Source organism: Narcine bancroftii, chromosome 2, assembly GCF_036971445.1.
Source record: "Narcine bancroftii isolate sNarBan1 chromosome 2, sNarBan1.hap1, whole genome shotgun sequence".
NCBI lineage: Eukaryota > Metazoa > Chordata > Chondrichthyes > Torpediniformes > Narcinidae > Narcine > Narcine bancroftii.
The window spans coordinates 198,752,997-198,767,433 of record NC_091470.1 but is presented as its reverse complement, the minus strand read 5'-3'; the positions used below and the strand labels follow the sequence as shown (position 1 = coordinate 198,767,433).

Sequence of the window (14,437 nt, the reverse complement as noted above, 5' to 3'; positions counted from 1 at the left end):
CGGTTAGTGTAGAGGGGGACACGATTAGTGTAGAAGGGGACATGGTTAGTGTAGAGGGGGCACGGTTAGTGTAGAGGGGGGCACAGTTAGTTTAGGGTGCACGATTAGTGTAGAGGGGGCACAGTTAGTTTAGGGGGCACGGTTAGTGTAGAGGGGGCACAATTAGTGTAGGGAACATGGTTAGTGTAGGGGGGACATGGTTATTGTAGAGGGGGACACAGTTACTGTAGAGGGGGATGCGGTTAGTGTAGGGGGGACACGGTTAGTGTAGATGGGGCACGGTTAGTGTAGAGGGGGCACGGTTAGTGTAGGGGACATGGTTAGTGTAGAAGGGACATGGTTAGTGCAGAGGGGGCACAGTTAGTGTAGGGGACATGGTTAGTGTAGAAGGGACACGGTTAGTGTAGAGGTGGAGTGGTTAGTGAAGGGGACATGGTTAGTGTAGGGGGGACACAGTTATTGAAGAGGGGGACACAGTAACTGTAGAGGGAATGCGGTTAGTGTAGGGGAGACACGGTTAGTGTAGAGGGGACACAGGTAGTGTAGAGGGGGACATGATGAGTGTAGAAGGGAACACGGTTAGTGTAGAGGGGGCACGGTTAGTGTAGAGGGGGGACAGTTAGTTTAGGGGGCACGATTAGTGTAGAGGGGGCACGGTTAGTGTAGAGGTGACACAGTTATTGTAGAGGCGGACACAGTTACTGTAGAGGAGGTTGCAGTTAGTGTAGGGGGCACGGTTAGTGTAGAGGGGGACACAGTTAGTGTAGAGGGGGACACGGTTAGTGTAGAGGTGGGACGGTTAGTGTAGAGGGGGCATGGTTAGTGTAGAGGGGGCAATGTTAGTTTAAGGGGCACAGTTAGTGTAGAGGGGGCACGGTTAGTGTAGAGGGGGCACAGTTAGAGTAGGGGACATGGTTAGTGTAGAGGGGACACGGTTAGTGTAGAGGGGGTGCGGTTAGTGAAGGGGACGGTTAGTGTAGGGGGGACACGGTTATTGAAGAGGGGGACACAGTAACTGTAGAGGGGACGTGGTTAGGGTGGGGGGCACAGTTAGTGTAGAGGGGGACACGATTAGTGTAGAAGGGGACATGGTTAGTGTAGAGGGGGCACGGTTAGTGTAGAGGGGACACAGGTAGTGTAGAGGGGGACATGATTAGTGTAGAAGGGAACACGGTTAGTGTAGAGGGGGCACGGTTAGTGTAGAGGGGGGACAGTTAGTTTAGGGGGCACGATTAGTGTAGAGGGGGCACGGTTAGTGTAGAGGTGACACAGTTATTGTAGAGGCGGACACAGTTACTGTAGAGGAGGTTGCAGTTAGTGTAGGGGGCACGGTTAGTGTAGAGGGGGACACAGTTAGTGTAGAGGGGGACACGGTTAGTGTAGAGGTGGGACGGTTAGTGTAGAGGGGGCATGGTTAGTGTAGAGGGGGCAAAGTTAGTTTAGGGGGCACAGTTAGTGTAGAGGGGGCACGGTTAGTGTAGAGGGGGCACAGTTAGAGTAGGGGACATGGTTAGTGTAGAGGGGACACGGTTAGTGTAGAGGGGGTGCGGTTAGTGAAGGGGACGGTTAGTGTAGGGGGGACACGGTTATTGAAGAGGGGGACACAGTAACTGTAGAGGGGACGTGGTTAGGGTGGGGGGCACAGTTAGTGTAGAGGGGGACACGATTAGTGTAGAAGGGGACATGGTTAGTGTAGAGGGGGCATGGTTAGTGTAGAGGGGGCACGGTTAGTGTAGGGGACATGGTTAGTGTAGAAGGGACATGGTTAGTGCAGAGGGGGCACAGTTAGTGTAGGGGACATGGTTAGTGTAGAGGGGACACGGTTAGTGTAGAGGGGGTGCGGTTAGTGAAGGGGACGGTTAGTGTAGGGGGGACACGGTTATTGAAGAGGGGGACACAGTAACTGTAGAGGGGACGTGGTTAGGGTGGGGGGCACAGTTAGTGTAGAGGGGGACACGATTAGTGTAGAAGGGGACATGGTTAGTGTAGAGGGGGCACGGTTAGTGTAGAGGGGACACAGGTAGTGTAGAGGGGGACATGATTAGTGTAGAAGGGAACACGGTTAGTGTAGAGGGGGCACGGTTAGTGTAGAGGGGGGACAGTTAGTTTAGGGGGCACGATTAGTGTAGAGGGGGCACGGTTAGTGTAGAGGTGACACAGTTATTGTAGAGGCGGACACAGTTACTGTAGAGGAGGTTGCAGTTAGTGTAGGGGGCACGGTTAGTGTAGAGGGGGACACAGTTAGTGTAGAGGGGGACACGGTTAGTGTAGAGGTGGGACGGTTAGTGTAGAGGGGGCATGGTTAGTGTAGAGGGGGCAAAGTTAGTTTAGGGGGCACAGTTAGTGTAGAGGGGGCACGGTTAGTGTAGAGGGGGCACAGTTAGAGTAGGGGACATGGTTAGTGTAGAGGGGACACGGTTAGTGTAGAGGGGGTGCGGTTAGTGAAGGGGACGGTTAGTGTAGGGGGGACACGGTTATTGAAGAGGGGGACACAGTAACTGTAGAGGGGACGTGGTTAGGGTGGGGGGCACAGTTAGTGTAGAGGGGGACACGATTAGTGTAGAAGGGGACATGGTTAGTGTAGAGGGGGCACGGTTAGTGTAGAGGGGGCACGGTTAGTGTAGGGGACATGGTTAGTGTAGAAGGGACATGGTTAGTGCAGAGGGGGCACAGTTAGTGTAGGGGACATGGTTAGTGTAGAGGGGACACGGTTAGTGTAGAGGGGGTGCGGTTAGTGAAGGGGACGGTTAGTGTAGGGGGGACACGGTTATTGAAGAGGGGGACACAGTAACTGTAGAGGGGACGTGGTTAGGGTGGGGGGCACAGTTAGTGTAGAGGGGGACACGATTAGTGTAGAAGGGGACATGGTTAGTGTAGAGGGGGCACGGTTAGTGTAGAGGGGACACAGGTAGTGTAGAGGGGGACATGATTAGTGTAGAAGGGAACACGGTTAGTGTAGAGGGGGCACGGTTAGTGTAGAGGGGGGACAGTTAGTTTAGGGGGCACGATTAGTGTAGAGGGGGCACGGTTAGTGTAGAGGTGACACAGTTATTGTAGAGGCGGACACAGTTACTGTAGAGGAGGTTGCAGTTAGTGTAGGGGGCACGGTTAGTGTAGAGGGGGACACAGTTAGTGTAGAGGGGGACACGGTTAGTGTAGAGGTGGGACGGTTAGTGTAGAGGGGGCATGGTTAGTGTAGAGGGGGCAAAGTTAGTTTAGGGGGCACAGTTAGTGTAGAGGGGGCACGGTTAGTGTAGAGGGGGCACAGTTAGAGTAGGGGACATGGTTAGTGTAGAGGGGACACGGTTAGTGTAGAGGGGGTGCGGTTAGTGAAGGGGACGGTTAGTGTAGGGGGGACACGGTTATTGAAGAGGGGGACACAGTAACTGTAGAGGGGACGTGGTTAGGGTGGGGGGCACAGTTAGTGTAGAGGGGGACACGATTAGTGTAGAAGGGGACATGGTTAGTGTAGAGGGGGCACGGTTAGTGTAGAGGGGGGCACAGTTAGTTTAGGGGGCACGATTAGTGTAGAGGGGGCACAGTTAGTTTAGGGGGCACGGTTAGTGTAGAGGGGGCACAATTAGTGTAGGGAACATGGTTAGTGTAGGGGGGGACATGGTTATTGTAGAGGGTTCACAGTTACTGTAGAGGGGGATGCGGTTAGTGTAGGGGGGACACGGTTAGTGCAGATGGGGCACGGTTAGTGTAGAGGGGGCACGGTTAGTGTAGGGGACACGGTTAGTGTAGAAGGGACACGGTTAGTGTAGAGGTGGAGTGGTTAGTGAAGGGGACATGGTTAGTGTAGGGGGGACACAGTTATTGAAGAGGGGGACACAGTAACTGTAGAGGGAATGCGGTTAGTGTAGGGGAGACACGGTTAGTGTAGAGGGGACACGGTTAGTGTAAAGGGGGCAAGGTTAGTGTAGAGGGGACACAGGTAGTGTAGAGGGGGACATGATTAGTGTAGAAGGGAACACGGTTAGTGTAGAGGGGGCACGGTTAGTGTAGAGGGGGGACAGTTAGTTTAGGGGGCACGATTAGTGTAGAGGGGGCACGGTTAGTGTAGAGGTGACACAGTTATTGTAGAGGCGGACACAGTTACTGTAGAGGAGGATGCAGTTAGTGTAGGGGACACGGTTAGTGTAGAGGGGGACACAGTTAGTGTAGAGGGGGACACGGTTAGTGTAGAGGTGGGACGGTTAGTGTAGAGGGGGCATGGTTAGTGTAGAGGGGGCAAAGTTAGTTTAGGGGGCACAGTTAGTGTAGAGGGGGCACGGTTAGTGTAGAGGGGGCACAGTTAGAGTAGGGGACATGGTTAGTGTAGAGGGGACACGGTTAGTGTAGAGGGGGTGCGGTTAGTGAAGGGGACATGGTTAGCGTAGGGGGGACACGGTTATTGAAGAGGAGGACACAGTAACTGTAGAGAGGACGTGGTTAGGGTAGGGGGTCACGGTTAGTGTAGAGGGGGACACGATTAGTGTAGAAGGGGACATGGTTAGTGTAGAGGGGGCACGGTTAGTGTAGAGGGGGGCACAGTTAGTTTAGGGTGCACGATTAGTGTAGAGGGGGCACAGTTAGTTTAGGGGGCACGGTTAGTGTAGAGGGGGCACAATTAGTGTAGGGAACATGGTTAGTGTAGGGGGGACATGGTTATTGTAGAGGGGGACACAGTTACTGTAGAGGGGGATGCGGTTAGTGTAGGGGGGACACGGTTAGTGTAGATGGGGCACGGTTAGTGTAGAGGGGGCACGGTTAGTGTAGGGGACATGGTTAGTGTAGAAGGGACATGGTTAGTGCAGAGGGGGCACAGTTAGTGTAGGGGACATGGTTAGTGTAGAAGGGACACGGTTAGTGTAGAGGTGGAGTGGTTAGTGAAGGGGACATGGTTAGTGTAGGGGGGACACAGTTATTGAAGAGGGGGACACAGTAACTGTAGAGGGAATGCGGTTAGTGTAGGGGAGACACGGTTAGTGTAGAGGGGACACAGGTAGTGTAGAGGGGGACATGATTAGTGTAGAAGGGAACACGGTTAGTGTAGAGGGGGCACGGTTAGTGTAGAGGGGGGACAGTTAGTTTAGGGGGCACGATTAGTGTAGAGGGGGCACGGTTAGTGTAGAGGTGACACAGTTATTGTAGAGGCGGACACAGTTACTGTAGAGGAGGTTGCAGTTAGTGTAGGGGGCACGGTTAGTGTAGAGGGGGACACAGTTAGTGTAGAGGGGGACACGGTTAGTGTAGAGGTGGGACGGTTAGTGTAGAGGGGGCATGGTTAGTGTAGAGGGGGCAATGTTAGTTTAGGGGGCACAGTTAGTGTAGAGGGGGCACGGTTAGTGTAGAGGGGGCACAGTTAGAGTAGGGGACATGGTTAGTGTAGAGGGGACACGGTTAGTGTAGAGGGGGTGCGGTTAGTGAAGGGGACGGTTAGTGTAGGGGGGACACGGTTATTGAAGAGGGGGACACAGTAACTGTAGAGGGGACGTGGTTAGGGTGGGGGGCACAGTTAGTGTAGAGGGGGACACGATTAGTGTAGAAGGGGACATGGTTAGTGTAGAGGGGGCACGGTTAGTGTAGAGGGGGGCACAGTTAGTTTAGGGGGCACGATTAGTGTAGAGGGGGCACAGTTAGTTTAGGGGGCACGGTTAGTGTAGAGGGGGCACAATTAGTGTAGGGAACATGGTTAGTGTGGGGGGGGACATGGTTATTGTAGAGGGTTCACAGTTACTGTAGAAGGGGATGCGGTTAGTGTAGGGGGGACACGGTTAGTGCAGATGGGGCACGGTTAGTGTAGAGGGGGCACGGTTAGTGTAGGGGACACGGTTAGTGTAGAAGGGACACGGTTAGTGTAGAGGTGGAGTGGTTAGTGAAGGGGATATGGTTAGTGTAGGGGGGGACACAGTTATTGAAGAGGGGGACACAGTAACTGTAGAGGGAATGCGGTTAGTGTAGGGGAGACACGGTTAGTGTAGAGGGGACACGGTTAGTGTAAAGGGGGCAAGGTTAGTGTAGAGGGGACACAGGTAGTGTAGAGGGGGACATGATTAGTGTAGAAGGGAACACGGTTAGTGTAGAGGGGGCACGGTTAGTGTAGAGGGGGGACAGTTAGTTTAGGGGGCACGATTAGTGTAGAGGGGGCACGGTTAGTGTAGAGGTGACACAGTTATTGTAGAGGCGGACACAGTTACTGTAGAGGAGGTTGCAGTTAGTGTAGGGGAACGGTTAGTGTAGAGGGGGACACAGTTAGTGTAGAGGGGGACACGGTTAGTGTAGAGGTGGGACGGTTAGTGTAGTGGGGGCATGGTTAGTGTAGAGGGGGCAAAGTTAGTTTAGGGGGCACAGTTAGTGTAGAGGGGGCACGGTTAGTGTAGAGGGGGCACAGTTAGAGTAGGGGACATGGTTAGTGTAGAGGGGACACGGTTAGTGTAGAGGGGGTGCGGTTAGTGAAGGGGACATGGTTAGTGTAGGGGGGACACGGTTATTGAAGAGGGGGACACAGTAACTGTAGAGGGGACGTGGTTAGGGTAGGGGGTCACGGTTAGTGTAGAGGGGGACACGATTAGTGTAGAAGGGGACATGGTTAGTGTAGAGGGGGCACGGTTAGTGTAGAGGGGGGCACAGTTAGTTTAGGGGGCACGATTAGTGCAGAGGGGGCACAGTTAGTTTAGGGAACATGGTTAGTGTAGGGGGGACATGGTTATTGTAGAGGGTTCACAGTTACTGTAGAGGGGGATGCGGTTAGTGTAGGGGGGACACAGTTAGTCTAGATGGGGCACGGTTAGTGTAGAGGGGGCACGGTTAGTGTAGGGGACACGGTTAGTGTAGAGGTGGAGTGGTTAGTGAAGGGGACATGGTTAGTGTAGGGGGGACACAGTTATTGAAGAGGGGGACACAGTAACTGTAGAGGGAATGCGGTGAGTGTAGGGGAGACACGGTTAGTGTAGAGGGGACACGGTTAGTGTAAAGGGGGCAAGGTTAGTGTAGAGGGGACACAGGTAGTGTAGAGGGGGACATGATTAGTGTAGAAGGGGACACGGTTAGTGTAGAGGGGGCACGGTTAGTATAGAGGGGGGACAGTTAGTTTAGGGGGCACGATTAATGTAGAGGGGGCACGGTTAGTGTAGGGGACTCGGTTAGTGTGTAGAGGGGGCACAGTTAGTGTAGGGAACATGGTTAATGTTGGGGGGGACATGGTTATTGTAGAAGGGGACACAGTTACTGTAGAGGGGGATGTGGTTAGTGTAGGGGGGACACGGTTAGTGTAGATGGGGCACGGTTAGTTTAGAAGGGACACGGTTAGTGTAGAAGGGACATGGTTAGTGTAGAGGGGGCACAGTTAGTGTAGGGGACATGGTTAGTGTAGAGGGGACACGGTTAGTGTAGAGGGGGAGTGGTTAGTGAAGCGGACATGGTTAGTGTAGGGAGGATACAGTTATTGAAGAGGGGGACACAGTAACTGTAGAGGGGACGCGGTTAGTGTAGGGGAGACACGGTTAGTGTAGAGGGGACACGGTTAGTGTAAAGGGGGCAAGATTAGTGTAGAGGGGACACGGGTAGTGTAGAGGGGGATGCGGTTACTGTAGGGGACACAGTTAGTGAAGTGGGACACTGTTAACGTGGGGTGGCATGGTTGGTGTAGGGGACGTCCCGGTTATTGTAGAGGACAGCCTGGTCAGCGTTCAGACGGCCCACTTAGAGTAGGGACAATATGGTTAACAAGGAGGCGGACCAGTTAGTGTGACACTGTTCCAGCGCCAATGACCTGGTTTCGAACTCAGCCTTGCCTGTACGGAGTTTTTACATTTTCCCCGCATCGCGCGGGTTTCCTCTACGGTCTCCGGTTTCCTCACCTCGTTCAAAAACATATGAGGGTTGTCGGCCTATTGGGAGTATTTAGGTGGATTGACCTTGTGGGCCGGAAAGGCTGTACATCCAAACTGAAAATTTAAAAACACTAAAATCATGTTACCTCTTCCCCGAGGCTTTACGAAGGGCTTAGGAGGTTTCTCCGGTTTGGGTGGTTTTTCCAGGGTGGTGGTGCGTGGGGCAGGTTTTAAGCTGCCTTTATACAGCTGAACAGCACTTTCGGGCAACTTCTGAATGAATTTCTTCTCCACGTACTTGGCCTGGATCCACGCCTCTTTCTCTTGCCTGTGTGAAGAAGCAGTGAGAGGCCTTTGTTTACCGCCAATCATCGGGACAAAACGGGCCCTCCCCGAGCGATGGGCCCTCCCTGAACGTAGGGCCAGCCTTCACCATTCTTACCTAGGAGATCCAGGGTGAGGTTTCTTAACTGTCATCTCTTCTACACGAGCTTCGTAGATCTGGTTGATGTTGGAGTTCCCCAGCTCGCACATCAGCTGTGGGCGGGACGGCAAGGAGAGTGAGCGAGGGTGACGGGGAATAGCGGCCACAGAGCTGGTGGCGGGGGGCGGGGGTGGAGGGGGGTAGAGAGAGAGCAAGATGGCAGTGCATTTGTTTGGAAGAGAAGGAGTATGCAACAAGAAAGAGTAGGGGGAATGAGAGAACATCGAAAATCACAGGCCCTTCAGCCCACAGTATTGTGCTGACCTACTCAACAATTTAAACCAGTGGTTCCCACACTTTTTCAGGCTGGTGCCCCCTTGGCCTCCAGTCCACATTCAAGCGTCCCCCTCCCATACAACAGCACTGGGGGGGGGGCAGGGTTAGTGGCGGTGCTGAGAGGGAGTTAGTGGCGATGCTGAGAGGGGAGGTTTAGTGGTAGTGCTGACCACTCCCCTCTTCTCTCACCACCCCAGACCACCACTCATTTCCTCACTACCCCTGACTGCCCCCTTGGATCTTTCCACCGCCCACAGTGGGAGGTGGCAGCACCCGCTTTGTGAATCACCGATCGAAACCTTCCCTCCCCCACACCTATAACCCTCTATTTTTCTTGCATCCGTGTTGCCGGTTGCAAGACACACAATGTGGCCACCCTCCGCTGGGCAGATGTGACAGCAAACCGTGAAGTAAGTTCGCAGAAATGAGTATCGCCCTTCAACCTCTGAGAGTGAAAGACTCGGTGGAACTGTAACCAAAAAGCAAACTGAAGGAATGGTAATATCAAAGAAACCCAACAGTCCAAACTGTACTGGGAAATGAAATTCTGAAACAAGTTCACAACTTGGATCACGGCCAATAACCGATGGCAAATGCAACAAAGACATGAAAGCAAGGCTAGCAGCATTTTTTAGAAATGGGAAGCTTCCCAACAAACAAGACGTCTGTTCTATTACTGACTGTCACTCACACAGATGTACTTGTGTATTGGCTACTGCTGTTGGAATGTTGGCCTAGCTGGTCTATCAGATGGTGCTCTGTGTCCCACTGGCCAGACTAAGGTAGCATGGAGTCTGTTAATAACAGCCAAATATTATTCCATTCACTTGTCTGAACGCTCCTACACAGATGTACTGCTGTGTGGACCATCACAAATGCAATGGGACCAAGAATCAATGCAGTTGAGATGTGGTTCTTCGGGAGAATGCTACGCAGATTGTAGTCGGACATACGAAGCAGTTCTACAGAGAACGGAAACAAAACGTACATTCACTTAAAAGAATCCGAAGAATCGTTTGGACACGTTGTGCGATGAGACGCTCTGCAGCTGGAAGGAGAAGCAGAGGTGGAGAGAGGAGAGAGAGAGAGAGAGAGAGAGAGAGAGAGAGAGAGAGAGAGAGAAGAGAGAGAGTGAGAGAGAGAGAGAGAGAGAGAGAGAGAGAGAGAGAGAGTGCAAAAACCAGAGATGGATTAACGTGGTGGTTAGAAACAATTTGGAGGATCAGGGATCGTGATGGGCGTGATTGGCCACCGTGGGCGGCAAAGGCGCCTGGACGAATGATGTGCCTGTCGTTTGTCCTTAATGTACCAGCCTCCATGATCTCGCGCCCTACCCCTCGGCAAATCGTCACTAGGAACTCATGGTGTCAGCCCCACACCCTGGACTTCCTCCCGTACTAGACCATACAGAATCCTTAGTAATGCTTTTTGTACTAAGGTTAACGGAAATTCCCTTTAGATCACCGAATGTAACAGTGATTGTAGTGAGATAAACAACCAGCAAAATTAAAATTACACCTTTAAACTACAATATCATACACATGGCTTCATTGTATTTACATTTACGTCATTTCATAGGGTTAAAGTGAAAATTCAGTAAGAAAAAATAGAATTTGAAATGAAAACGTTTAAGAACTACATCAAAGTTATGTTGATTTAATGTTAAACTTTATTAAGACCTCAGTCAGTACGAACTAGAAACATCTCCTCCTCGCTGATTATCAACACTGGCGCACGCCAAGGACGTGCCCACTGCTCTACTCATTACACACTCACAACTGTGTGGCCAGGTACAATTCCAATGCTATCTACGTTTGCTGATAACACCACAGTTGTCGGCAGAATCGCAAATGGCAACGAGGAAGTATACAGGAGGGAGAAGGATCAGCTCGTTGAGAGGTGTCATGACAACAACCTTGCACTCAATGACAGCAAAACCAAGGAGATGATTGTGGACTGTGGGAGGGTGTCGGCAGAACACGGCCCAGCCCTCATCGAAGGCTCAATGGTGGAGAAGGCCGAGAACTTCAAATTCATGGGTGTCAACATTTCTGAGGATCTGTCCCGGAGCCTCCATGTTGATGCAATCACAAAGAAGGCTCACCAGTGGCTAGACTTTGTGAGGTGTCTGAGGAGATTCAGTACGTCACCATAAACTCTCGTAAACCTCTACAGGTGGACCATGGAGAGCATTCTGACTCGTTGCATCACTGCCTGGTATGAAGGTGCCAACTCTCAGGACAAGAATAAACTCCAGAGGGTTGATAACTTGGCCTGCGACATCACGGGCACCAGACTCCACTCCATTGAGTACACTGACATGAGGCGCTGTCTTAAAAAAGCAGCCTCTATCCTCAAGGACCCCTCCACCACCCAGGCCGTGCCCTCTTCACTCTGCTACCATCGGGGAAAAGGTACAGGAGCCTAAAGATGAGCACAAGGACAGTTTCTTCCCCTCCGCCATTAGATTCCTGAATGATCAATGAACCACAGACACGGCCTCACTTTTTGTGCACTGTTATTTTCACAGTAATGCTGAAAGATGGTTATAATATGAACGTTTACCCTGTGACGCTGCCGCAAAACACCGAATTTCGTGACTTGTTCTTGAGAATAGATTCTGATTCTGATTGTTACGAGATCCTTCTTTTCCTTTAATTACTACTTCATTCTCAATAAAGTTATTGATATCAGTTCTCAAATACTAATGACCCCAATATTGTAGCTAAAACACCAGAAAATATGACAAAAGCAGCGACTATAAAAACACCGGCAGCAACACAAACAACAGCGCTTGCTGATGGGCACGTGCAGACGGGACCACGTGATTCAAAGCGCCATGGTCATAACGACAGTTCTGACCGGAGCGTGTTAGAAGGTTCAAAGAGAAAATCAAGTTTTAGTCTCGTTGGTCTATTCATACATGTCAGCTGGGCTGATGAAAAATGTTTTTGTTGTTATTACAAACAACTGGGATATTTTTAATAAAAAAATACATTTCTGCTGAAACACTGAACAAAAATTTTGGGGTCACCCCCCCCCCCCCCCGATGGTGTCACCCAGTGTGGTCTGCACCCTCCTCGTGTTACGTCTGGTTGTGTGTCTGTGTGGTTTGACACCGAGGACCGGAGAACACTGTTTTGTTGGGTTGTACTTGTCCAATTGGATGACAATAAACTTGAACGTGGTCAGCATTTCAGCGCAGGGAGGGATGCGAGAGGTGTGAGAAAAGCAAGCAGGTAAGGGTGAATGGGATTCAAACGGAGAGGGGTTGGGTTCGAGGGCATAACAGTGAGGAGAGATAGAATGGGAAGAGAGGAGATAATCGGAGCAGAAAGTTGGGGCGGGGGAAAGAGAGAGAAAGGGCGAGTCAGTGAAATGATCAGGAAAAGGGTGAGAGGGAAAGAGAGAGTTTCATCTCTTGCTGGGTGGAGCTTGGATTTTCCTCACCTTCAGTAATTCTGGTTCCCAGGAATCAAGGGTCAGTGACCGGACTTTGGAAAAATGCACTCCTAAACTCCTGTCAAACACAAGAGAAACGCTTAGTTCTCCCACTCTCGGGGTTCCAGGATCTGGAGATTTAGACACACAGCACATGGCGACGGGTCCTTGTGGCCTGGAGAACGACATTTCATGTGCCAGGCTGCCGTTCATCGACTTTACCTCGGCGTTTAACCCTCCCTTTCAACCCTCTGGCGTTTTTTGACCCCTTGGATAGTCCCATCAACCCCCAGGGGTCAATAACAACCACTTTGGAGACCCCTAATATGTAATTTAATGTAACTTAATGACACTTTATTCTATTCAACGAAGGGTGGGGCAGGGGGGCAAGGTCAGAGGGAGTCTTATTAAAGCTCAGCCCATGGGCCCAGGTGGTAGTTAATCCAACACTGTTTACAAGAGCATCACAGTGGGATCCGGTCACTGCAGAGAAATGGATTGGAGGTCAATTCACAGGACCATCAGAGCAGCAGAGAGGATCATTGGAATCTCCCTCCCCCCACCACCCCTCCATCGATGTGATCTACTAGGGTCATTGTCTAAAGAGGGCAAAATAATTGAGGACCCCTTTCCACCCTCCCTGTGCACAGCATCTTCCAGATGCTCCCATCGGGGAAGAGATACAGGAGGATCAGAGCCAGTCAAAGAACAGCTTCTTCCCATAGGCAGTGAGAACACTGAACGACCACAGGAACTGCTCACACTGACCACCCGAGACTCTCATGTTTACTAAAATATTCATTTATTTATTGGAGAATGCTACTTCGTTGCTGTTAGTATGCAACCTCAAGCAACCGGAAAATGTACTTATTCGGCATCTACCAATCCCCATAGGTGCCGGATACCAGAGGTTCTACTGTAATTTAAACTCACGTAATCTCCATGTGGCACCAATTGTGGACATTTCTGTGCATTTCATTAAGATGTAATGTGAGATTTTTAAACTTAATTTTTAGGATAGATGTGTCACTGAATTGGACCATTTCAAAAGGGAGTTAAATTCGTTGATATGTGCCTGGAGATATACATTGGCCAGAGAAGGTTAAGAACTGAAGCACGCAAGGAAACCGAAGAGATTTTAATGGCAACCTTAACTCCATTCAGGGGCAGGACGGTTGGCGTAGCAGTCAGTGAGACACCTTTACAGTGCCAGCGATCGGGACTGGGGTTTGAATCTGTAAGGAGCTTGTATGTCCTCCCTGCGTCTTTGTGGGTTTTCCCCACAGTGTGGGGGGGGGGGAGGGGGGGAGGGGCTCCGGCTTCCTCCTACCGTTCAAAACGTACTGCGGGTGTAGGTTAATGGGGTGTAAATTGGGCAGCACAGACTCGAGGGCCGCATTGGCTTGTTACTGCGCAGAAGGTCTAAATTTAAAAAAAGTTAAGAGAGAATAGCTATTCTTTTTAAGTTGAGATTTATTCCATTAATGGAATTTAAATTTCCCAGCTGCTGTGACTGATTAAAATTTTAAATTGCGACCTGCAGTATGCTAACGGGCCCTTTCGGCCCACGAGTCCGTGCCGCCCAATTACATCCATTCGATCTACGACCCCACCCCCAGTATGGTTTGAAGGATGGAAGGCGGGGACGGGGTACTGAACTTTAAGATCAGCCATGATCTCGTTGAATGGCGGAGCAGGCTCGAAGGGTCGAATGACCTACTCCTGCTCCTATCTTCTATGTTTCTATGTTTCTATGTTTCTATGGAAGGAAACCCCCACGTGCACGGGGAAAGCACGCAATCTCCCAACAGGCAGGATTCGAAACCCAGGTCGCTGGGGCTGTACTAGCGTGGCACTAACCGCCGCCCTCTTGCACTCTAGATCAGCCAATCTCAACGTGGGGCCTATGGCATCCCAGGGGCGGGGCACAGCACATAAAAGTAAAAGCCTTGTTTTTATCTCGTGTAACATACATTAAAAAAATTTTTTTATGTAGTCAGTAAGAAAGAAACAAAAACCTGACTGTTTCACGGGGTAAGGGGGCCAGAGCCCAAAGATTGAGAATGGCTGCTCTTGGTCCAGGCCTGCACGATTACTAGTCCAATCACGGATAAGACAGGCTCAGACGGAGCGTGTTTGAGCTGCACCCAGGCTCTCGTTACCTGTGGATTCCCGAGCATTCAATACAGAGGGCAATCCCCAGGTTGATACTGGCCCATTCTGGCAGCGGCTCATTGCAGTCACAGCACTGGGCATTGCCAGGAATGGTTTGCACTTGTTCCAGCACCTTTTCCTTTCCTGGTTTGGCCTCGCTGGGGAACGCAAAGACACCCGGTGACATGGTGGCTGAATGCTTCAACTTCTGGAAAAGAAAAGCCAGGATCATGACTTGTTATCGTGAACGAATCGCTTTGCATCA

General features: G+C 51.0%; 1 protein-coding gene across 2 annotated transcripts in view; it reads right to left on the bottom strand.

Annotated features, from left to right (window-relative positions):
* Nucleotides 1–14,437, bottom strand: part of acap1 (ArfGAP with coiled-coil, ankyrin repeat and PH domains 1) — a 109,320-nt gene that overhangs the window by 20,041 nt on the left and 74,842 nt on the right. For both annotated transcript variants that reach the window (XM_069919992.1, XM_069919990.1), the window contains 4 exons: nt 14,181–14,380; nt 12,028–12,097; nt 8,260–8,354; nt 7,964–8,145 (listed from right to left, as the gene is read on the bottom strand). In XM_069919992.1, coding sequence (XP_069776093.1) covers nt 7,964–8,145; nt 8,260–8,354; nt 12,028–12,097; nt 14,181–14,380 — 547 coding nt within the window. The remainder of the gene's footprint in view (nt 1–7,963; nt 8,146–8,259; nt 8,355–12,027; nt 12,098–14,180; nt 14,381–14,437) is intronic.